Source organism: Rattus rattus, chromosome 16, assembly GCF_011064425.1.
Source record: "Rattus rattus isolate New Zealand chromosome 16, Rrattus_CSIRO_v1, whole genome shotgun sequence".
NCBI classification, from domain to species: domain Eukaryota; kingdom Metazoa; phylum Chordata; class Mammalia; order Rodentia; family Muridae; genus Rattus; species Rattus rattus.
The window spans coordinates 29,904,051-29,930,016 of NC_046169.1; the positions used below are offsets into that span (position 1 = coordinate 29,904,051).

Genomic DNA, 25,966 nt, shown 5'->3' on the forward strand with positions numbered 1-25,966 from the left:
GTGGGTGAGGCCAAATCTGAACATTTCCTTAGATAATAAAGTGGGCTCACAGGTTCGTGCAACTTGAGATAAACAGGAAAACAGCACAATCTTTTCTACTTATCATGAACTTGTGCGTGAGGCTCAGCTGGCAGAACAAGTTGACATTTAAATAACAGAAGTGAGTGAGGTCCCTGAAGCCTTGAAGAAAAATCCAGAACATAAGCTTGAATTTATTTGTACACCACACACAGTCCTCCCAAACTACCCAATGTAGGCTTTCCCCTTATAAATAAAGAATATTTGGGGGCTGGAGAGATGGCTATTGAAGATGAACAGAGCACCGACTGCTCTTCCAGAAGTCCTGAGTTCAATCCCCAGCACCTACATGGTGGCTCACAACCATCTGTAATGGAATCTGATGCCCTCTTCTGGTGTGTCTGAGGACAGCCTCAGTGTGCTCACAGATATACATACATACCTATAATATTAATATATATATATATACACTTAAGGATGTAGCTCAATGATTGAGCCCCTGCCCAGCACGAACAAAGCCTATGCTTCAATTCCCAGCATGTGCTTGCACATGCACGCACATGTGCGTGCACACACACACACACACACACACACACGATCTTGAAGATGTAGGTACAGAAAGCTATTTCCTGATACTTTCAGCTTTCCAAAGATTTTTTAAAAATCAAATGACTTAATGACATTTAGTATGGCAAGCGAATTTTAAATTGTTCACTTAGCAGAATATCTAGATGGTTCTTAATGACCCAAGCTTTTTAAAGGGATCAAAGAATACCCTACATAATGTAAGTACTAGAAATTTTAATCATAAAGTCCTGTGAAAGTCAATGCAGTGACTAAAATAAAGCTCTCAATATAGAAACTTCCTCTCTGTGCTCTGAAGAGCTATGCTTTACTTAAAAATAGCAGGCATTATTACAGTGCCACTCAGCCACAAGACTCACCAACTCTAACAATAAGACAAGCTTGAATAATTTAGCATATACTAATTGTCTAGGAAAAAGAAGCCAGGTACTTTGATCAGCTTGTTAAACATCAAGGTTCTGTCTTTCACATCATATTTAGAAACTAAGAAAGACTGGGCAATAAAAAGTTGAAAACAGGTATGAGCGGACACAGAGAGCTCTGTATGTAACATGTGGGTGACCCTAGAGCACTATGACTTGGGGCCTGTACTGCAGTCTGGGCCTCAGAGGGTCAGCCTGTCAACTGGAGAGCATCCTGGGGGGCGGGGGAGGGGGAGAATGCTCTAGACAGCATTCCATGCACAGTGACCTACTTGTTTGTTTTCTAATAAAACATCTTTGCCCAACTCATAACTGGTTTTGCTTCTAACAAAACCTCCGCCTTAGAAGCTGCCCTCCATGGGAACTCTCCACTAGAGTTTATAATGTCTCCCTGAACAAAGACCCCAGTGTCTAGGCCCCAAGATAAAGAGCAAAAGGTTTGTCTTGAGTGGGACTGTAGTTGGCAGTGCTCTCTTGCTAGCCGTAAGCATGACTATCTAGTGCGGCCCTTCTGCCCTGCTGCCCTGCCTGTACCTGATTACAGACGTGAGCATCACTGACCTGGCTGAGGAATTGTGTTTCAGTGCGTCGACACTTGAACAAGTGCACAAGGTTTTGTGGCGAACAATCCTTTGCACTTTGGAAGGCTTGAAAATATTCATCCACTCAATATCAGACATATGTCCTGGGGCTTCGATGATGATGTTACTTGGGTGGCAGCACTTGAACTCAGACAGGTCCCCAATGCAGACGTCATTCTGGGTGCAGTATGAGATTTCTGATGTTTCTGTGGGGTCGTGGCAGTCACCATCCAGCTTGTCGGGCTGCTTTGAGACAGGGCAGTTGGAGAGGCCCAGGTAGACGTTGATGTCCTGCCACTGCTTCTCATCAGGCAGTGAGTTGGACGAGTCCGACAGCTGCTTCTCTTCTACCTGAAGCTCCACTCCATTGCACTTTGGTGATTTTGAGTGAATCTTGCATAGTGTAACTTTGTTTTCCGGTTCAGTCTGGATTTTTCCACCCAGAGACCAAGACTTTTGTTTCTCCAGTAAGTCTTTGGTAAATAGAGATGAGAGACCAATTACACTTTTTTCCCCGAACGCAGTATTAACCTGTAGCTTCTTCTCTCTGCATGCATCACAAGAGCTCTTGTCTGACCTATTGTGCTGAGCCAACGTGACCTCAAACTTTTGATCCTTAACCAATGACTTCTGATTTCTCTCTCTTTTAATATCGATTTTTGGGTAGTTATTGTCAAGGTCTGATAAACACATGTCTCTGCTACAGTGGCATTACAAAAAAATAGGAGTTATAAGATAGACTTGATACTAGCATTACCTCCCCGAAGCCTCGTTAGTACACCTAATCCCAATAAAGCCCATTAGTCTGACTTTCAGAGCCCAACTCCAGCCCGCCTCCTATAGGACGCCTTTCTGAACACCACGCCTACATTCCCCTCCCCTTTCCATCCCTCACTCATTGTGTTTACCATCAAAACTACAGCAACAAAGTCAAGACCACCACACAAATGCAACTAGACCTTTGCTATGCCTTCCTCTAAGGGGTTCCTATCAGAGATTCCATCAATTTGATTTAAGATAGGTTTTCACTCTGTAGCCTACCCTGGTCTAGAACCCGTGATCTTTCTGACTATGAGGAATACTGGTGTACACACCATGCCTGGTTTGTACTCACCGATCCTGACCCCTTAGAAAGCACAGCTCAACAGCTCTTTCTTTCTATGATGGCATGAACCACTTTTCTTGTTTGTACATTTATTGATGGTGTGTGTGTGTGTGTGTGTGTGTGTGTGTGTGTGTGTGTGTGTGAGAGAGAGAGAGAGAGAGAGAGAGAGAGAGAGAGAGAGAGAGAATGTGGAAGTTAGAGGACAATTTGTGGCAGTTGCTTCTCTCCTTCTTCCACGTGGGGTCTAAATTGACCTCAGGTCTCCAGGCATGTGATAAGTCCCATTAACTCTGGAGCCATCCCACCAGGCAGGCTTGGACCATTTTTAAGGAGCAACCTCAGGGCTGGAGCGATGGCCCAGTGGTTAAGAGCACCAACTGCTCTTCCAGAGGTCCTGAGTTCAATTCCCAGCAACCACATAGTGGCTCACAACCATCTATAATGGGATCTGATGCCCTCTTCTGGTGTGTCTGAAGACAGCTACACTGTACTCATATAAATAAAATAAATAAATAAATCTTAAAAAAACAAACAAACAAAAAAAAAAAAAACAAAAAAAAAGAAGCAACCTCAATCCATTCAGTGCCTCCCAGTGGCAGTGAAGTTCAAAGAGGAATAAAACATTGCCAAAGGCTTGAAAGATAACACTGCGTGGGTTGCAGAGGGCATCAGGACAGAAGTACAGCATAGCACAGTGAATCCTACTGCCAAGTGCAATGCAGCTTCTCAACACCCTGTTGCTGCGGCTACTAACTCCAGGAGAGGAGCTGGCATCACCAGTCACTGCCAATCTAGTTCAGACTTCATAGCTCCCTGCAGACTGGGAACTCCCCAATCTCTCTTCAGGAAAAGTACAATGGCTTCAGTTGATCATGCCAGCAGAGGCCCGTAATCCCAGTAAAAGGGAAGAAGACTGCTATTAGTTTTAAGACCAGCCTTAGTGAGAACATGTCACAAAAAAACATTGCAAAGGAATAAGGAAAAAAAAGAAAGAAAGAAAATGGGCTGAGAGATGGCTCAGTGGTTAAGAGCACCGACTGCTCTTCCAGAGGTCCTGAGTTCAATTCCAGCAACCACATGGTGGCTCACAACCATCTGTAACGAGATCTGATGCCCTCTTCTGGTGTGTCTGAAGACAGCTACAGTGTACTTATATATAATAAATAATCTTTAAAAATTATAAAAAAAAAAAAAAGAAAGAAAGAAAAAATAAAGGTGTGGGTGCACCTTTAATCCCAGCACTTGGGAGGCAGAGGGAGGCAGAGGCAGGCGGATCTCTGCAAACTCCATGCCAGCCTGGTTTGCAGAGTGAGTGAGTTCCAGGACAGCCAGGGTTACACAGAGAAACACTGTCAAAAAAAAGAAAGAAAGAAAAAAAGAAAAGAAAGAGAAAAAGAAAGAAAGCAAGGGAAAGGAGATGGTTTTCAGTTGTGGTAGTTCCTCTGTGTGATCAAACCACTCCAGTGTTACAGTCGTCCCCACACTCTTGTCACAAGTGAGGGACGGATGCCTGATTAACAGGCAAACAAACCAGAAGATCTGAGCCCCTGCTGCAGCCACTGGTGCTGCTCTCTGCATTGTTCTTTTGTTTTGTTTTGTTTTTCTTTTTTTTTTTCGGAGCTGGGGACCGAACCCAGGGCCTTGCGTTTGCTAGGCAAGCGCTCTACCACTGAGCTAAATCCCCAACCCCTCTGCATTGTTCTTTAAGGCAGGCACCAAGTCCCACAGGTCTTATTCCCAGTGTAAGCCCAGCGCCTGGACACTGGAAGTGCTGCTTTAATGAAGTCCTGGCTGTCTCTGTAGAGTCTACTCCAGCTCAGAGCCTTCTACCCACAGACACAAACCTGGTCCATGATTTTATTTGTGTTAGGTTCCTAGTTGTCACCTACAGATCGCATCAAAAATTCCTGCATCATGTCCCCCATGGACTAGGATTATGGTAATTTTTAGTGCACACAGATTGATAACCTACTGTACAAGAACAGCAGCAGACACAGCAAGTACAAGACCCAATGACGAAGCCAACGAAGTACAAGACCCAAAACGAACACCAATAGCATAGGCTAAGGTTACCTGCACTCCAGAGCCTTTGGTTCCTCCATCTTTAAGCCATGTATCTGTATTAATTCCTGAGAATTCTCTACATTGAAATTAAGAAACTGCAGGTCACTCTGCTGTTTTACATAAATCTGCCAGAGATATCAACAAATCAATACAAAAACAAAACAAAACAAAACAAAAAAACAAAAAAAAACAAAAAAAACCACTAAGCCAAACTGAATCAATAGTTTGGCACTTTGAAATCCTAAAACAGAACAGACAGTTTGCTTGGCTGTTTCCTATGGTTCCAACAGGACATTTACACCCAATCTCCTCTCCTAACCACTAATGCTCGCAGCCAAGACTACCGCTATGCTAAGTGTGACATATGATGTAGTGGAGATCTAGAAGGCACCAGTGACAGAAATCAACAGGTACTGGGCAGCAGTGGTGCATGCTGTTAGCTCAGCACTGGGGAGGCAGAGGTAGGGCAGGAGAATCTCTGAGGTCCAGGCCAGCACTTCTACAAAGCAAGTTCCAGGATGCCCAGGGAAACTGTCTCAAAAACAAATACACACACACACACACACACACACACCCGCCACAAGAATCAAGAGGCAGGAGGTTGGGGATTTAGCTCAGTGGTAGAGCGCTTGCCTAGGGAAGCGCAAGGCCCTGAGTTCGGTCCCCAGCTCAAAAAAAAAAAAAAAAAAAAAAAAAAAAAAAAAAAAAAAAAAAAAGAATCAAGAGGCAGATGGCTTCCTAATTCCCAAATATTTTCCACCTATGGTCACAGTGTACAGCTGGGACATACCTGTCTCAGATTCTGTAGCTCTGAATTTGTGCGATCTTGCTTTGACTTTGCAATATCAAGTAACTCATCTTTCCTCTTCTCTCTCTCGACTGTATGAGGAAAAAACAATTGGGTATTTTTCATCAGCAATATCAGCACATCTCTCCCGAGCTCTAACAATTTAACAGCTAACACTTTTGTTGTGGTTCTTAAAATTAAAACTCCAGAAGGACTGGTAAAAGCTTTAATCTGTGATTCTGGCTGGATCCTTCATAAAACAAGAAAATGCACACTATAATGTTAAGCCAAAAGGATTTAAAGTACATGCATGTGCTTGTAAGAAAATATGCATACAATAAATCTGAAAGGAAGCCAGGCACAGGGGCACACATCTGTAATCCCATCACTTTGGAGTTGAAGGTAAGAAACTTAGGAGTTCAAGGGTAGCCTGGGTTACATGAGATCCTAACTCAAAACAACAACAAACAAACAAACAAAACCAAATCCTGAATGCAAGTATTGAGAAACAGTCGTTAGTCACTGAAAAGGGTCCCTCTATTGGGTTGGCCTTGAACTTAGGATCCTCTTGAAGCCTCTGCTGGGATTGCGGTATCCTATCACCCCTGGCTAAGGACTCATCTTATTTTTAAAGATTTAACGTTTTCAATTACATGTATGTGAGTGCCTGCATGTGTATATGTACGTATTACATGTGAGTGCCTGCATTTATATATGTGTGTATTACATATGTGTGAATGCCTGCATGTGTATGTGTGCACCGCACATCTGCCCTCAGAAGAGAGTACCAGATCCCTTGGGCATTTGTGAGCTGTCCTCCAGAGGACACAATTACACACACACACGCATGCACGCATACACAAATGCACACACACATTTTAAAATTAAAACGGCATTTGGGCAAGGGTGGCACGCATCTTTAGTCCAAGTACTCTGAAGGCAGATGCAGGTAGATCTCTGAGTTCAAGGTCAGCCTGGTCTACAGAGCAAGTTCCAGGACAGCCAAGGCTACACAGAAAAACTCTGTCTTGAAAACAAAAGGAGGAGGAGGAGGGAGGAGAAGGAGGAGGAAGGAGGAGGAGAATGAGGAAGAGAAAGAGAATAAGGAGGAGAAGAAGCACAGAGTTCACTAGGAATGACATGGGATTTTGAAACCTCAAAGCCTACCCCCAATGATACGCCTCCTCCAAGGCCACACCTTCTAATCCTTCCTAAACAGTTCCACCAACTGACACCACATATAAAACACATAGGTCTCTAGCAAGCGCAAGGCCCTGGGTTCGGTCCCCAGCTCCGAAAAAAAAGAAAAAGGAAAAATAAAAAAACCACATAGGTCTACGGGGCATATCTTCACTTAAACTACAACACTATCAAATACTGTGTATGTATGTGTGTGTTTATATATGTGTGTGTGTGTGTGTGTGTGTGTGTGTGTGTGTGTTAAATTAACACACTGTACTTCGGAAATGTATAGTATTATTATTGCTGTTATCAGTGGTGTTAAGATATCAAATCTAGGCCTGGAGAACACTGAGAAAGTGGTCTAATACTGAGCTACATTTCTAGGCAATAGGCTGAATTATAACTCAATTAAAATAAACCTTTGGGGGCTGAAGAGATGGCTCAGTGGTTAAGAGTACGGGCTACTCTTAAAGGAGGACCTGGTTCATTCCCAGCACTTACATGACAGACTATAATCATTTGTGACTCCAGTTCCAGAGGATCTGATTCAGTTTAAGGTCTCCTTGGTCACTGGGCACATATAGTATACAGATATACAAGCAGGCAAACACTCATATAGTTCTTAAAAAGATAAAATAAACAAACTTTAGAAGCCGGTGTGCTAGTGTATACCTATACTTTAAATAACTTCCAATTTTGAATAAAATGTGTCCAGTTTCTGCAGTAGTTCTTCAATAGAAAATGAGAGCATTGCTACACATAAGCCTTTTCTAATACTCTGTTACGTCACTCACTGAATACTGAATCCAGGGTCTAGTGTACTCTAGGCAAGCAGGCACTCAACCAGAGCTACATACATACCTTCAATTCGTATTCATTTACTTAATTCTGTATTTATTTTTATACGTACCCAGAACATTGAGCATGCGCTAGGCTAGGGCTTTAATACTGAGCTACATCCCTGGCCCTCACTTTTTTCCTTCTCTTTTTAATATAGCGTCTCACAGAATCCAGGCTGGCCACGAACTGGCTACATTAGCTGCCCCTGACCTTGCCATCTTGGTCCTTGTGGAATTAGGTGCCTACATACCAACACACACGCATCTTGGTCCTTGTGGAATTAGGTGCCTACATACCAACACACACACATCTTGGTTTTCAATGCTTTCTTGTTGCTTGTGTTCTGAGACTGGGTCTCATTATGTATCTCATTACCTAGATACCCCCAAATTCACATAGGTCCACCCACCTCTGCCTGCTAGGATTAAATGTGTAGCCACTACACCAGCTGCACCATGGTTTTTGTGATGCTGAGGGATAAACCCAAGGTATAACAGGCAAGCCCTCTACCAACTGAACTACATCCTAGGTCCCTGGACTCACTTTATGATGAGAGCATATAAAAACTGGCCAGGCAGTAGTAGCCCACACCTTCAATCCCAGCACTCAGGAGGTAGAGGCAGGAGGATCACTGTGAGTCTGAGGCCAGCTTGGTTTACAAAGTGACTTCCAGGACAACCAAGGGTATACAGAAAAACCCTGTCTCAAAAAAAAAATAAACAAACAACAACCAAATCAAACCAAAAAACTGTTTTCGAAACAGTGATCTATAATTGTCTTCAGTCGAGGAAATGTTTTTAAAAGTTATTTCCAAAATGGATTGTAGTTTTATTTAGCAAGTCTCATATTTTATGAACCAAGGAGACTTTTATATCCATGAATCAAGGGTAGGCTGGGTGTGATGGTCCACGTCTATGAGTCTCAGGTCAAGAACAAACTAGAGGCTGATAGTATGAAGTAGCCTGTAAACTAGACTGTGTCTCCTGACTTCCTGTGCAGTGCTGTGTGTATGCATGTATGTATGCGTGTATCTTAATGTAATATGCAGGTATCTGAAGACTTACATGGCACTGACCTTTGGCAATAGACCACAGAAATCTAGAGGAAAATCAATGTCTTCATGTCGCCTGCTAGTCCTAATTCTCCGTGGCCTGTAAGTGTCTAGGCTTAGTGGAATCACATACATGTCACCCAGACTGATTTCAACTGTAAAGGGGCAAATACACTGTACATTTAGTGACACATAAGACACTTTAGACAGAAATCCTGGACATAATGAGCACAGTGGCCTCTAGTGCTGAAACTTGCAATCCTTAAAAGGGGGGTTAAAATGAAGGATTCCACTGTATTTAAAAATTCTAAAGCTAATGCTTCATTTTCCTTTACTCTGTAGGGATTTATTCTCCTCTTTAAAAGAAGGGGATTGAGGAGAGGATTAACTGGATCAAAAAAAGTTCATCTAATTTTCTCTTTGAAAGTTCCCTCTAACTCTATGATTTTCCTCACACAATGGCTGACATGAGGGTCTTGGCAGGCAGGAGGATAAACAAGGTGAGTGTCCACAGTGAGAAGGGAGAGGACTTCAGCAGTTAAAGTCTGAGGTGGGAGGGGAACGTGCTGTGTGATGGGAAGTGTGGATGACTGCTACACATGACACTTACTAACAAGGAAAGCCCAGGCCTACCTTGCTTACTTTAAGTTACATCTGTACAACAATACACAAGTGATTTCCCAACTTCGTGACTACAGGTAATTAACCTGCAAAACTGAATGCTGAATTCCTAACGTTTTAAGTGCCAGAGCCCAAGTCTAGTGCTAGGTAAGTATGTATACATTAGGTTATGCCCTGGTCCTTTGAACTCCTAACTGTTTACTTAGTATCTGTAGAATTACCAATCCCTAAGGTTCTTTTTAAATGATGCTACTTCTGATCCTTCTGCCTCTGCCTCCCGAATTCTGGGATTGCGAATTATATCCCACCATGTCCAGTTCCGCCACTGGGGACTGGACCCAGGGCTTCTCGGGTTGGGCAGGCACTTCACCATCTAAGCTACCTCCTTCCCTAAAATGAACTTTCCAGCAGGAGTATTCTGTGATTTATAGAGAAGGATAGTGACCTATTCAAGTTGGGTAAGAATGAAGTTCCACTTCACAGGAGGAACACAGCTACCTGGAGGAGAATAAAAGTATTAAAGGGGCTGGAGAGATGGCTCAGCGGTTAAGAGCACCTACTGCTCTTCCAGAGGTCCTGAGTTCAAATCCCAGCAACCACATGGTAGCTCACAACCATCTGTAATGGGATCCAATGCTCTCTTCTGGTGTATCTGAAGACAGCTACAGTGTACTCATATATAATAAGTGAATAAAATCTTTAAAAAAAAAAAAAAAAAGTATTAAAGCTCAGGCCCAGTCCCTTGCCAATCCTTCAAGAGACGGGCAAAATCTCCAAAGTCTATTTCTGAAGGAGCTATACATCTCTTAGTCTACGACAAAAAGATGAAATTACAAACATGCAACTATTCAAATACTTCAATCTAATTCTTTTACCAGTAAAAATTAATTCATCATGCAGACAACTTTTCTCTTGCTTGAGCCGAATGATCTCTTCTCGCTGTTCATTGTTTTCGGTTGTCTTTTCATTTAGATCCTCTTCACAGACAGAAGGAAGAAAAATTCTCAAGTAAATACCAGCCTCCTAGGAAACACAGACACTACACAAAAAATCTACGTCCTCAGCAGCTCTGAGGACCCTGTTGGGTCTACAGTCAACACGTGTTGGACCATTCACTACCTCTGCCTGGCCTCTCTTGCTACAAACCAAGGGACACAGAGAAATCTTTAAAAATAAAAACTCCTTGTGTCATTTCTTGGTAAGGAGCCCTCCTTGCGTACTCAGGATGAAACCCAAATTCCTTACTGTAAACAGCAAGGCCCACAGTGACACGACGCCCTCCCTGCTCCCTCCCTTTCTCTCAGCTCCTTGACTGCCTCCGGGAGAAAGAAGCAAGAACTTGGGTTCCGTTCTCCATTCTTGGTGAAGAGCTTCTTCACCTCTTGGAATTCAGAATTCTCTCTGGAGAGGACCTACCCTAGCTCTGCACATGGAGCACTTCCATCTACAGCCTGGGTTTCTGAAGGAACAGCAAAGTGCTTCCCTGAGCCTCCTGAGAGGCTGCCCAGGAGGCTGGGAAAACCTCATTCACCGACAGGCCAGCTGGTCAATGAGAAGTGTTCTCGGCTCCCATGGATTTGGGACTGGTGTCTTAATGGGAATAGTCTCGTGGGACATGAACCTGTGGAATCTGCCACTAACTCCAGGTACTCACATCACATCACAAGCATCAAACTGAATTGTCTGTGTACCCAACCCATAAAGGAAAATAGAGTTCCTTTTTCCAAGAAGGAAACAAACAAACCCAGAATGTCCCCACTTACAATCCATTCTAGGCCTTCTGATTTGTTCCTCCTGTTTTCTGCCTAGAATTCTCAGTCAGGTTCTGGCTAGTTCTGTCTACACTCCAGTCATAGCTCAATGCTAACTCTTCAAATTTACTTTCTCCGTCAACCTGAACTAAACAAGTTTCTCTCCCTTGCTCTCTGTTCTACTTCCCATTACTCTACTTTTAAAATGTTTTAAATAAGGCTGGAGGGGTGGCTCAGTGGTTAGGAGCACCAACTGCTCTTCCAGAGGTCCTGAGTTCAATTCCCAGCAACCACATGGTGGCTCACAACCATCTGTGATCAGATCTGATGCCCTCTTCTGGTGTGTTTGAAGACGGCATAGATAAAGTAAATAAATATATCTTTTTTAAAAGTAACTAAATAAATCCTGGGTTAATCAAGTACTCATAATGCATAAGTATTGACACAACAGACTTCTACTTGAACATCTAACTTGGCCCATGCACACACTCAATAAACACTGATGAACCAGTGTTCAACCTACTGTTGGTGCTGTGCTCACCCAAAGACAGAGAGATACAATCTGTCCCCAATACTGTCACGAGGCTTATGGAATGATGGCTTTAGCTGACATTATAAATGGAGGCAGGACTTGAGACCATTGGTGAAGTCATGGTGAGCCCAAGACTGTAAACATGCTGTGTCATTTACGTTATATTAGTCAAGATAAAATGTCAGATTTGGGGTATGGCTGAGACAGGGTCACATGTAGCCTAGGTTCAGCTTTGCAGGCTGTGTAGTGGAGGATGACTTTGAAATAATGATCCTCCTGCCTACCTGGGAAGTGCTGGTGTCTGACTACTTTACTCTGCCTGGCTCTATCTCAGAGCCTCCCAGTTAAAAGTTTAGTTTGACAACAGATAACAAGCCTCTCCACATCCTGCTCATGCTGGAAGCAGAACAGGTCTGGTGAGAAGCCTGGCAGGTCCAGGCTAAAACAACCAACGTATTTGGACCAACTCGGTAACTGGAGTTTAACAACTGCTGCACTTACACTGCTGTTGGTCATTACACAGCATGCCTCGGCAACAGCTACCTGATACGGACAAGTGAACTGAGGTAGGAGTCTATGAAAAATATGATTCAGGGTTAGAGATTTTGTAAGTATAAGGCCCCAGCCAGGTTCAGGCCTCATCTCTAAAAAAAAAAAAAAAAAAAAAAAAAAAGATGCAGCCTAACCACAATTTTGTTATTTTATATCACAAAATGTATGGCATTAATTCTATATAAATGAAACAGATGTTACATGTTAGGATCTATAGGCAGGAATAAACAAACCCCTCTCAGGTATAACACTAAGGGAACTCAGATAAAGCAGTAAATTCCAAAGACAATGCACTACTGTCTTACACTGTCGTTTCCTTACCTCTCAGTTTATTGACCTCAATCTTGAGAGCCTTCAACTTCTGCTTATAATCTTGCTTTTCCTTCACAACACAAGTCTCTGCCATCTTAGCGTCACGCAAAGCGTGCTCTAACAGCTTAAATTTACCAGAACAGTCTGAAATGTGATTGACCGCTTCAATAATATCTTTGTCCTAAAAACCAAGGGAACAGTTAAGGCACATTTTAAATTCCAACTAATCGGTACGATCGTTCCTGCTGAGACTAAACTGGGTTCTGAGTTTATTTCTCTTTTTTAAGATTTATTTATTTATTATATATAAGTACACTATAGCTGTCTTCAGACACACCAGAAGAGGGAGGGCTAAAGATGTACCTCAGTAGTAGAGTGTTTACCTAGCAAACCAAAGGCCGTGGGGCCAGCCCCCAGCACCATAAATAAGCAAATTTGTATTAAAAAAAAAACAATAACCCAAACAACAAAAGTCTGTGACTAGACCAGTTTAAAATAATAAGCAATTAAACCAATTACAAGAAATAATTTCTTCAATCCATGTCAGCCTTAAACAAGTTTAGGAGTTCCTTACTCTGTCTTTCTAAGTGTGTCCTGATAAGCACGTGTTTCTAGCAGAGACCATTTTCCTCAAAACAAAACTCTGACCATGGCAGCTCCGCATTTTGCATCTTTATGAATGCACTGTTCTAACAGGGAGGACTGTGGTGGCGACTATTTTAACTAGAGCTAATTCTACAAATTTGGTATTTTCTCTTTAATTTTCACAAAGTTTGCCCATGATCATGTCCTAGTGTTAATGTCAGGAAGGCAATGGCACGCATCTGCAAATGTCCCAAGTGCACAGACATCATCCCCCTGCTCAGCACCTGCCAAAGGCATATGAGGCAGAGGAGCACGCCCCCCCTCCCCATCCCCCCACCCCAAGGAGACCACGCTTCACACTCCACCCACTAGCGTCTGAAAGCTTCCAGTTTTCCATTTTTTTTTTTTTTTTGGGTTTGGTTTTCAAGACAGAGTTTCTCTGTGTAGGTCTGGCTGCTCTGGACTCTGTCTGTAGACCAAGCTGGCCTTGAACTCACAGACATCTGCCTGCCTCTGCCTCCAGAGTGCTGGCATTAGAGCCTTGCAGTACCACTGCCCGGCTTCCTCCTGTTTAACAGAAGACGAGCAAGCATCTAACGGTCAGTATCTTCAGGAGAACCACCGCAGATACCGGGGAAATCCACGGAAACGCAGTCAGAGGCACTGGGAGCACCGTGTAAGCCCCGTGTCCCTTTCGTCTTTGAGAGCAGAGGATGAAGCGAGCAACACTGGCGGCTGTGCTTCTGGGGGCTAAGGACTGGGGAGGAAGGATGCCATGGGTGAGCTCTGCAGCAGGAGTGCTCTGGAAGTGGTGTGGCGTTTTAGTTACCTTCAGCTTTATCATGGTAGTGAGAGCCTGCTCTCTAGCTTGCAACTGTCCTACCTGAGCAGAAAGGTCCACTAACGTGCTGCTGAGATTTTCATTTCTAGCCTGCAAGAGAACAACACAGAAAACACTCAGTGAGTCTGTTAACTCTTCCACTGGCTACCAACCACAATCGACATTCATCTCTAGTTGTGTTAATTTAACATGTTTCAGGAACAATGTGGGTGAAGTAACAATCATAAAAAGGAATGCAAACACCTATTCCTCTATTAGCTCCAGCTTCCTCTCGATACTTAGCAGTTGTTCTAACTTGTACTGATTTAGGTCATAGTTATAAGCATTTCTTTTTAAGTAAAATCATTCTGTTTTAATTAATAAACAAATAAAACATCACAAGCTTCCTTAAAGAGGAAGCAACTCATTTCCAGACAGAGTTTGTCTGGGTCGTCCTGGGTGTCCTGGAACTCACTCTGTAGACCAGACTTGCTTCTAATTCACAGAGATCGGCCTGCCTCTGCCTGCTGGGTGCTGATGTTAGAACGTGCTCCGCCACACCTGGCTGCACATTGTTTTTAACATCTAGGCTACAAATCCTTACAACTGGGTTTGGCTCAATATGCCAATATACATTTGCCCAAATCCTATAGAAAGTAAAACACAAAGGTGAGCCGTTACATAAACTGGATGTGGGGTGATAAGAGTGAGCCCCCATGCACTCCCCAGTTGCAATGAATAGACCACCGTGATGCAGTGTCTCAGAAGTGGCGGTACTGTGTGTGGATACAGCAGACGTGGGAACTCTGTACTTTCCACTCAGTTTTGCTATGACCCTAAAACTGTGCTAAAATATAAGGCTTAGCTGATAGTGGCACACACTGTAACGGCCGCATTCAGGAGGCGACAGCAGGAAGATTAATAGTTTTGCGAACAGCTACTAGGCTACATAGTCTATAAAAAAGAAGGCAGGCAGGAAGGAAGGGAGGGAGGAGGGAAGCAGGCAGGAAGGAAGAAAGGAAGGCAGGAAGGAAGGAGGGAGGGAGGGAGGGAGGAAGGAAGGAAGGAAGGGAAGGAAGGAAGGCAGGCAGGCAGGCAGGCAGAGCAGGTAGGAAGGAAGAAAGGAAGGCAGGACCTGGAGGGAGGGAGGGAGGGAGGGAGGAAGGAAGGAAGGAAGGAAGGAAGGAAGGCAGGCAGGCAGGCAGGCAGGCAGGCAGGCAGGAAGGAAGGAAGGAAGGAAGGAAGGAAGGAAGGAAGGAAGGAAGGAAGGCAGGCAGGCAGGCAGGCAGGCAGGCAGGCAGGCAGGAGGCAGGCAGGCAGGCAGGCAGGCAGGCAGGCAGGCAGGCAGGAAGGCAGGAAGGAAGGAAGGAAGGAAGGAAGGCAGGCAGGCAGGAAGGAAGGAAGGAAGGAAGGAAGGCAGGAAGGAAGGAAGGCAGGCAGGCAGGCAGGAAGGCAGGAAGGCAGGAAGGCAGGAAGGCAGGCAGGAAGGCAGGAAGGAAGGAAGGAAGGAAGGCAGGAAGGCAGGAAGGCAGGAAGGCAGGCAGGAAGGCAGGCAGGCAAGGCAGGAAGGAAGGAAGGAAGGCAGGAAGGCAGGAAGGCAGGAAGGCAGGCAGGCAGGCAGGCAGGAAGGCAGGAAGGCAGGCAGGCAGGCAGGAAGGCAGGAAGGCAGGCAGGCAGGCAGGCAGGCAGGCAGGCAGGCAGGCAGGCAGCAGGCAGGCAGGCAGGCAGGCAGGCAGGCAGGCAGGCAGGCAGGCAGGCAGGCAGGCAGGCAGGCAGGCAGGCAGGCAGGCAGGCAGGCAGGCAGGCAGGCAGGCAGGCAGGCAGGCAGGCAGGCAGGCAGGCAGGCAGGCAGGGAGAGAAAACCCAATTTTACCTATTTTACCCCAGATGTGCTCCTTGCTTTGGTATGGGTGTTTGTTGTATCGACAGACCTTAGGTCAATCTCAGTACTTTAGCACTAGCTAGAGGAGACTTAGGGAGACATGTTTCAAAATAAAAATTAAAAAAAAGTTCTGGGAATGTAAAATATTTGCATCATGGAGGCCCTGGGTTTAATCTTCACTACAGGAAAGAGAGGGAGAGGAGGGGAGACAGAAATAGGGGAGGGATGAGAAAGGCAAAGAAAGGAAGTGGAGGGGAGGGAGTCAGAATCTAGAAAGCCATATTTGAAGCTATCAAAACTTGAAGGTTCTTATCTCAGACTTCGAGAAAGGGGTAGGAAGGCAGGTACAAGATAGAACGAGGCCTGACATTGAACGAGAAGGAAGGATGGGGGTGGGGAGAAAGTTTTTGAGAGAGGAGGAGACTGGAAGAGGCAGGAAGAAGAGTGGAGAGAACATGGAGGCTGATGTTAAGATTCCTCTCTGTGTATTTACAGGTTGTTATGAATGTTAAGGGATGGATGTGTACAGGGCTTTGTATGTTTAGGTGGGCAATTATATCTTCTCAATTGGATCAGAGGTTATTGTATTGTGTGTTCTTTCATGTGGTGATTTAAGTTCAAGAGAGTATGTGGTGGCTGGAGACACTAGGCTGCCACGGAATTGGGATGTGTGTGTCTGGCATGGTGGCAACCTGCCTTGGGAACTGGATGGGTAGAGAGATTGTTGCCAGGCTCAGAGAGAAGCCATCGGCAGTGTGATATGGGATGGAGCAAAGCAGGTGAGACACTTTGCTGACTGAGATGAAGAGATCTACCAGATATCTTGGGGCACTATGGTGCCAGATCTAGTACAGGGTAAAAGACAGCATTTTATTTTCTATAATTTTATAGCAACAGAAAGGTGTTCTGAAATAACCCCTTGTTATTAAAATGCACAATGCTTTAAACCAAACAGCAGAAACCTTTGTTTATGGACTGATGGAACTGTATCTCCGACACAGAGCAATGCTGTGCAGCTAGCCAGAGAGCAGGGAGAACACACACGCCACGTTTCCACACACACACACACATCTGTTTTGAAGTTAATTTTTCTGTAACTGAAACCCAGAATTCAGACTAATAAAGTTCTTCAAAAACTGAAACCAACCTCAAGGTCTTCTGAGAGGAGGGCAGAATGGGTGGCCTTTTGAGCCATTTCCTGAAGCTGTTGCTGAGTCTTCTGAAGAGCTGTCTGACACTCCATCTGATTGGACTCAAGTGTTTTGACCTTCTTCATGAGTGACTTGATTATGTCAGTTCTTTTATGCAGCTCACCTGAGGGAAATGCCAGTCACGGTGTCTGTACTGAGACGTAACAGGCAGCATTTTCAAAACCAGTGATTATAAAGTAAAGGTCTGTTGAGCATTTCTAAAACATTTTACTGTGAAATGTACAATACCATATATTGTCCAGAAGTAAACACTGGCACCGACCTGGAAGCCACCTACCTACACATAATCTATGTTAATTTCCACTTTCTTTTTTTTTTTTTAAAGATTTATTCATTTATTATATATAAGTACACTGTAGCTGTCTTCAGATACACCAGAAGAGAGCATTGGATCTCTTTACAGATGGTTGTGAGCCACCATGTGGTTGCTGGGAATTGAACTCATGACCTCTGGAAGAGCAGTCAGGTGCTCTTAACCGCTGAGCCATCTCTCCAGCCCTAATTTCCACTTTCTAAGCAATGCCCAGATCTTAGAATAATCTCTCCCTTGCTGCCCACCCACTCCCCATGCTAAGGATGGTAGGCCAGGCACCTGTCCACCACTGAGCTCCACTCCAGGACAACATCCTTGCTTTTACTATTATTGTTCTCCTACCTATCTCTGTGTCTACCCCCAGAGTATAATCTGACCTACATGCAAACAGAATTATACTCAGGAGTTGGTCTCTTCATTTGTTAAGACCCTGAAAGCCACCAAAGTTTTAACTTGTGTTTATCACTAACGCTGCTACATGATGGCCTATTAAACTATAACAGCAACGTGTATATATCTGCTTTGGGTGACTATCTATGTTGGGCCCACTTTGCAGCTGTTAAATGGTGCTGCTCTGGATATCCTCTGACGTGTATCTTAGGATATTTCTGCTTTGCCACTCAAAATGTGGTCCTTAAACCTGCATCACTAGTTCCATTGGGGACATTGCTAGAAATGCAGTCCTAACACAGGCATGGTGTTGCATCTTCCCCAGCACCCTAGCACTAGGTCAGTGAAAAACAGTAAGATTAGGGGTTCAAGATCATCCTTTGCTAAAAAGAAAGTCCAAACCAGCTTAAATGACAGAATACTCTATCCCAAAAATTAAGTAAATAAAAGACAGAGTGCTGAAGAAGACTCGGCAGTTAAAAGCTTAGTCTGCTCTTACTGAGGACTCAAGTTTCATTCCTAGTACCTGCACTCTGTGGCTCACAACTGCTCTAGAGGGTCAGACTGTCACCAGGCCCCTCGGGCATCAGTACTGACCCGCGTGCACACACCCACAAACACCCCACATAACAATAAAGGTGGGAGAGGTGGCTCCCTGGTTAAGAGCATTTGTTGCTTTCGAGGACCTAGACTTGGTCCCAAATATTCACATGGCAGCTCCCAGTTCCCTGTATGTCCAGTTCCAGGTGATCCAACACCCTCTCCTGGCCTCTGAGGGCACCAGACACATATATGGCACACATACATGCATCCACACATAGCACTCACACACATAAATAAAAATAACAAATGCCAGTCTACAAAGTGAGTTCCAGGACAACCAGGACTACATAGAGAAATCTTGTCCCCCTTCCCCCCACCAAAAAAAGTAGCTAGGGAGATGGGGTTAACCGCATTGACGGTTCGTCCTGAGACCTAAGTACAAGTCCCATTAGCCACATGGTGGTTTCCAACCTTAACTCCTGTCCCAGCAGATCTAGCGCCCTCTTCTGGCATCTGAACACTGCGTGCATGTGGTGGATAGACAAACACGAAGGCAAAAACTCCCATACACATGAAATTGTTCCGTTTTGTTTTTAAATAAAAAGGCAGTGGTGAAGCACACCTTTAATCCCAGCACTCGTAATGCAAAGGCAGGCAGATCTCTGTAAGTTCCAGGACAGTCTGATCTACAGAGTTCTAAGACAGCCAGGACTAAACAGTGAAACCCTGTTGGGAAAAACCAAACCAACAAAACAACCAAATAAAATAACCAAGTAACAAGACCAAAACAAAGACTGCAGACTCTTAATTCTAAATACATCACATCAGAAGCTACCTAAGTAAACTGGTTCTGGAGCCATGCTGGCAGGTCTAGGGAGGGAACCCAGAATGTCAAGGATGTTACGATGCTTTCCCAGTGAGCTCTATCCTCCAGCACAGAATCTGTTTTTAGTAAATTCCTTAGACAACTGAAGTGAAAATTCCTGGAGGTGCGATGGTTAGACCTGGTTAGCACATCTTCCAGCCTCTAAACCCTTTCTTACAGGATATGCATGTCTTCAACTTTACTAGGTAGTATAAAATGATTTCCCACAGTAATTGTGGCAGTTTACTCCAGCAGCGTGACTCTTCCTGGGACTCTCCTTCCACACATGTGCTAACAAGGCCTGAGCCTCCATGGCTCCCATGGTCAGATACCAACAGGCAGAATGGCATAGTCGGCTCCCTCTATCAACGCCTGGTGTCTTTTGCCAGTCTAGCAAATGTAATGATCTATCATTATGGCCAGCACTTCCCTACATTTGACTACTCTGCCTCTCTTGTGTCTGTACATTCCAGATGACTGTTTATAACGTCCTCCCCTCTTCAACAGGACAGAACTCCATGACGTCAGGAGCCGTATTCTTTACCCCTCCTTATGCACTTTCTTTCTTTCTTTTTTTTTTTTTTAAGATTTATTCATTTATTATATATAAGTACACTGTAGTTGTCTTCAGACACACCAGAAGAGGGCATCGGATCTCTTTACAGATGGTTGTGAGCCACCATGTGGTTGCTGGGAATTGAACTCAGGACCTCTGGAAGAGCAGTCGGGTGCTCTTAACCACCCAGCCATCTCTCCAGCCCCTTATGCACTTTCTTATGCCCTCTTAATGTGTCAGCACACAGGCATATGCCCAGGAGCTACGTGTTTCTGACCTTCTAACTTGCTGCAGCGCTCCTCCAAAGTCAACACTTTCTGCCGATCCTCTTCCCATGAGAGAAGTTGTCTCTGATGCACTGCAACCATGTCATTGAGCTCTTTATCTCGATCTTTCAATTCTCCAATGAGCAGCTGAAGCTCCTTCCGCTGCTTCTCGATAGTGGAACTCTCAACTTCTGACCCGATGTTCTAAACATGGAGGGTGGCTTTTAATCAAGATGAACCCACACGTCAGTCACAAAATACTTTCCAAATAATTACACACTTTTGTGGCCACCTCTGGATTGTAAAATTGAGTTTTGTCCTCTTCTAAGAACAATATATCAAGTTACGCATGTTTAAAGCAAGTTCAAGCCTATCACAGTCTGCCTCTGTCATCATACAACACACAGTTTCTTAAAGAGTAAGACCTTCTCCAAAGACCCTCGCAAACCCTAATGCACTCACCTTCTGCCTTCCAAGGCCTTTGCTGTCAGCCTTCCTGTTCTGCTCGGCAATGCTCTGTCTGTGTGTGTACTCCAGCACACGCACACATGTGCTCGCACACAGACATGCAAACACGTGGTCCTGCGCACACACCTCCTGATGCCTTTGTGCGTGTGTGTGTGTGTGTGTGTGTGTGCATGGTGGTGGAGCTCAAACCCGGAGCATTAATGAGCATGTGATCTAACTACTGAGTTATATTCCCAATCCTTGGCCTAGAAATTTTGGAGAAATCAAGGGAAGGTGAACATGAAATAATTGCTTTTAACAACACTATAGTCAATTCTTATCAAAGAATGGGAATTTTAATCTGTAAGAAGATAATTAAGCTAGATGTGGTGGTATGACTCCAGTCCCAGCAATCCAGAGCTTGAGGTAGGTGGATCTCTATGAGTTTAAGGCCAGTCTAGTCTATACATTGAGCTCCAAGCCAGCCAGAACTACATAGTTAGACCCTATGGCAGCAACAACAATATAAAACAAACAAAATAAATTCTATTTCTTTTTTTTTTTTCTTTTTTTCAGGAGCTGGGGACCGAACCCAGGGCCTTGCGCATGCTAGGCAAGCGCTCTACCGCTGAGCTAAATCCCCAACCCCATAAATTCTAAATATTAACACACACATTACTGAAATTCATTCAATCTATCAAGGGCAATTTTGTATTTTTTAAAAAACATTTATTTTTTTTCTTTTCTATCTTTTTTTTTAAGGTTTATTTATTTATTATATATGAGTACACTGTAGCTGTCTTCAGACACCAGAAGAGGGCATCGGATCCCATTACAGATGATTGTGAGCCACCATGTGGTTGCTGGGAATTGAACTCAGGACCTCTGGAAGAGCAGTGCTCTTAACCTCTGCGGAATCCTTCCAGCTGGGAAATTTAATATTGTTGCTTGTCATAGTCGACATATAGAATTAAAAACAAGGGAAAAGAGGATCCAGAGGGCACAGATTTGATTCTTAGTATCCATACAGCAGCTCAAAACTATCTGTACTTCTAGTTCCAGGGGATCCGATGCCCCTCTTTTGGCCTCCTCGAGCACCAGGCACATACATGGTGTACAGACATACATGCAGGCAAAACACCTACACATATAAAAGATTTATTTTTAAAAAGGGCGGGATGGCTCCGTATACAGAAGTGCTCACCTTACAGCCTAGTAACATGAGGTCAATGCCCAGAACTCAGGTGAACACTGGAGGTTAAGAACTTATCAGCTCCACAAAGCTGACCTCTGGCTTCCACATGTACGCATATGCTACATCTAAATATTCACGTCATATGCACACACATAATTTAAACAATAGGCCACACACAGTGATGCTTATGAAGAAAAAATTACCTATAATCTTTCTTGGTTATTATTATCACTTTTTTGTTGTTTTTGAGACTGTTTCTCTGTATAGCCTTGGCTGTCCTAGAATATGTTCTGTTGACCAAGCTGGCCTTGAATCAAGACCTCTGCTTGCCTTTGCCTCCCAAGGGTTGGGATTAAAGGCGTGCACCACCACAGCCTGGCTGTGACTAGCCATTTTAAAGTCCAGTGTATGTCAGGTCCTTTCAACCTGATTCTGGAGTTGGCCACTTAGTGGCTATAGAACCTTAATCAAGTTACTTAGTTTCCCTCATTCTTAGTTTCTTTCCCTGCAAAATGGTAACTGGAGTACTCTTAGACAAATGCTCTATCGCTGAGCAGTATCTACAGTATTTTTAAATATTAATTTTGTGTTTTACTGCATATACAACTGTGTATCACTTGCATGGTTGGTGCCTGTGGAGGCCAGAAGTTGCTATCAGATCTGCCGACATTTCTGGGTCACCATGTGGGCACTGGGAATCAAACCTAGGTCTTTTGGAAGAGCAGCCAGTTCTCTTAACCAACTACTGAACCATCATCTCTCTAACCTCCACAGCCTTTTTAAAAAATACCTTTTGAGAGGTTGGGGATTTAGCTCAGTGGTAGAGCGCTTGCCTAGCAATCTCAAGGCCCTGGGTTCTGTCCTCAGCTCCAGGGGGGTGTTGTGGGGAGACACCTTTTGAGATGCAGTCTCACTAAATTGCCTTGCCCTTGGGCTCACTCTGAGGCCTTGAAATTTCCAGCCTCTAAAATAGCTGGGATTACAGACCTATTTTTTTTTTTGAAGAAGAGGTTCTTTCTTTTAATGGCTTTACACTTTATTTAGACCTATAGTTTTGTAAGTGCCTGGCATATAGTAATCACTCAACATTAGTTATTATTATTATTAATTACAATTAGACAGGGCATTGCTATGCAACCCTGTCGGTACTACAAGCCAGCCTTGAACTCACAGAAATGTATATGCCTTTACTTCCCAAGTACCTTCTGAGATTAAAGGTATGTGGATCCCAGGGATAGGACACAAACCAGGCCAGCTTCATGAACCCACTGAGCCATCTCACTGGCCTAATATCAGCTACCATTTAAGTTCTAGTATAATCCATATGGTACAGGATTATGTTCTGGTTTTGTGTACAAAAGGTGGGGATAGAACTTGCCTCCCGCATGCTAGACAACTCTACCACTAACCTAAGCCTATCCCCAACTCAAAGAAAGTTGAGATATGATGGCTCACACCTATATTCTCCCAACTCAGGAGGAGGTGGGGCAGGAAGGGGGGGGTGTTACGGTGATGCCAGCATGGTCTGGAGGGCCATAAACAGGGCGTGGAGGGCAGTACAAGTTCATAGGGCAGTCATGTATATGATTACACTTTCAAAAAGATGTCTAAATTATGACGTACAGTTATTTACTAGTACCTAAATACACACACAAAAGAACTTGGAATTCCAAGTCACAATACCTGAATTCCAGTCTATAGGAATGGCAGCAGGGGCCCTGGAGCTCAGTGGAGGTAACCAGGCAATAAACCAAGCATAAGAAAGTGTTCGTGTCACCCTACACTGATACAGAAATGCAGACCTTGGGCAAATTCACTTTGAAGATGTCAAAGTGAAGTAAGAAGTTGGTCCACTCGCTAGGCTACTGTTAAATAAACGAGGGAGGGCGGTGTCCCTGCCAACGTTCAACAGCAATGTCTGGTGCTCGCGCCTCCTCGCTGGGTCCCAGCTAGGTCCCCGGTTTTGTTGGGCTGAGGAAACGGCCTCTCTGCTCCCTCTCTGCACCGTCTCTCGGGGCAGCGGCGCTCACCTGGCGCCGGTATAAGGTCGTCGAAGGGTTCATGGATGATGCCCTTTCCCTCACAGAGAGTTGGTGCCAGGAGCGGGTCACCTCAGAAACGCCATAGGTGCTTGGCCGCAGTGGCGGGGGTAAGGCCACGGACCAGGACGCTGTGCCTTCAAAGTCACGCATGCGCACCCAAACCGCCCAGCCACGCAAGGGCGTCGCGCAGGAGGGACGCCCTGAGTCTCGCGAGACTTGCGGCCAGCTCGCGGCCTGAGAACCCGAACTTACATTCCCACGCTGGAAAGCTTTGGCGTATCACAGGTTCCCGGAGCGTCACAGCGGGAAAGACGGAAAGAATTAAAAGCCGTTTCTAGTTCCCAATGATCCTGGTTTCTAATTCAACCAGCGGGTCTGCTGTTATCCTCCCTGTGGATATTTAGTCTGAAGAAGCGGGCTGGGCTCTCAGAAATACGGGTCTAAACCAAGATCACTCAATCACCTATCTGCTCTTAATAGCGATGAGAACCGTGGCATTCTATTATGACATTTACCATATTACTGCTGGATCCTGCGGCCTAAGGGAACTCTAGGTCTCATTATTTCTGTTTGTTCGTTCCTGTACCTGTGCTCAGTTGAGAAGGCAGCTTCCAGACCTTCGAAAGGCCTTCCCACCACCTTTGAGGCAGGTCCACCACTTATGCCAGATATGGGCTGTCCAGTCATCCCCCTGCCTGGTTCCCAGCTCTAGGATTACAAATGTCCACGGATGTCCTTTTGTCTTATGGTTGTTAGGGATCAGAGGAGGGCAAGCAGAATGACCCTGGACCCTAAGAGCGAATTCCACCCAGGCCTGACCACCTGAGAATCCTAGGAACCCACAGTGGGAGGAGAGAATTCAAAGTTGTTTTATCTCTCTACACATGAACACAAACACTAAAATAAATGAATAAATGTAAAATTATCTGTGTGCTAAGGATCAAATCCCTGTCATCATGAAGCAAACGCTTTACCACATACATACACGCCAAGTAAAAATGAAACAAATTAAAAGCAAAAAATAGCCAGGCATTGATTACACCTTTAATCCCAGCACTTGGGAGTCAGAGTTCTAGTTCAAAGCCAGCCTGGTCTACAGAGCAAGTTCTAAGACAGCCAGAAAAACAGAAACAAAATACCAAACCAAAATAAAACTAGACTGTGATAATTAGACAACTAGATTAAAAGTCAATCTTTAAATTATGGGGTATGTTAAATTTCAAGTGAAAAGCCACATTATCAATAAGGGCAATTTTAAACCTTCATTGTCTAGCTGCTACAACATCTGCTGACGATAACGATTGAAAATGCATTTTTCAAGAACTGCTTCGGAACTGGAGAGACGGCTTCTGTGGTTAACAGTGCTTGCTCCTTCCTCCAGCAGAGGGTGCAAGTTCCATTCCCAGCATGCAAAGGGGCAGCTCATGCCCACCTTTCTCCAGCTCCAGGGGCCTCTACAGGTTCACCTACTTTTGTGGGCATCATACCCACAGGGGGCATAGACTGGGACACTGAAGTGTTTTTCCATGAACACATAGGTGCAGTACTACACGGGAAGTCTCCCAGCACCAGAACCAACAGCACTATCAGAACGCATGCTGGGATAGCCGTGACTGGTGCACTTGCTCTGCCAATGCTCCTGCTTAGCACGATTCAGTCAGTGAGGAGTTTCATTTTTAACTTCACATCTTTATTACATGTTTTTTCTTAAGACTTTAAAACAAACAGAAAGCACCCTTTCATTCAAAAAGAGGATGTTTTTGCATGATAATAATTTCATGGACTCTACATTTTTAAAGGAATCTTTAACAACTTGTGTTTGTGGCGCTACAAGCTTGGTAGGTAAGCAGGACGTTTTGCATAATGATTTCATGGACCCTATATTCTTAAAGAATCTTTAACAAGCATGGTAGGTAAGCCCTTCTACTGCTCATCAGCTACATATGTCCCCACATGTAAGGCAACTTAAAAGACTTTTCACAGGTAACACCTGATTTTCAAAGTTTAAGTTCACCCAATTCATTCATTAAAACAACTAGTTTCTCCGTAAGTTAGTTAAATTGCTACCTTCCCAAACTACAGACTGAAAACAGATACATGCCGTTCTTGATTGGTTAGAATTTTACCACCCCCATCTATAGCCAGGATAAGAATCCCTAGCTTTCTGAGCATCTTTCACTCCTAACAGTATGAATGAATGTCTAAAACAAATTTGCAGTCTGACTCCACAGTCAACATCACCAAGCAGGTTCCTAATATTCTTGGAAAAGGCATTTTCAAATATGTAGCATCCTCTCATGAGCTGCACCGCTTCTGTAATCATTCTGTACTGCTTATCAGCTCCAACATCACCAGTAACATTGACTGGCGCCCTCATCCATGAGTTGTATACAGGACTTGTCCTTAGCTTATGATAGAGCTGAGGTGGTTTACTGGGTCAACAGTGCA

At 44.3% G+C, this 25,966-nt stretch overlaps 1 protein-coding gene across 7 annotated transcripts in view; it reads right to left on the reverse strand.

Moving 5' to 3' along the window:
* The window catches only part of Ccdc62 (coiled-coil domain containing 62), a 37,748-nt gene extending 13,784 nt beyond the window's left edge, over positions 1-23,964 (reverse strand). For 2 of the 7 annotated variants that reach the window (XM_032886611.1, XM_032886612.1), the window contains exons 1-9: positions 23,507-23,961; positions 19,846-20,038; positions 16,838-17,004; positions 13,818-13,919; positions 12,413-12,584; positions 10,132-10,233; positions 5,566-5,654; positions 4,785-4,900; positions 1,587-2,306 (exon numbers count right to left, since the gene is read on the reverse strand). In XM_032886611.1, the coding sequence (XP_032742502.1) occupies positions 1,587-2,306; positions 4,785-4,900; positions 5,566-5,654; positions 10,132-10,233; positions 12,413-12,584; positions 13,818-13,919; positions 16,838-17,004; positions 19,846-20,038; positions 23,507-23,668 (1,823 nt within the window). In that variant the 5' untranslated portion in view covers positions 23,669-23,961. Of the gene's footprint in view, positions 1-1,586; positions 2,307-4,784; positions 4,901-5,565; positions 5,655-10,131; positions 10,234-12,412; positions 13,308-13,817; positions 13,920-16,837; positions 17,035-19,845; positions 20,056-23,506 lie in introns of those variants that run through there. The other 5 variants (XM_032886614.1, XM_032886613.1, XM_032886615.1 and 2 more) reach the window with 5 other exon arrangements.
* Between the last annotated feature and the right edge of the window lie 2,002 nt (positions 23,965-25,966).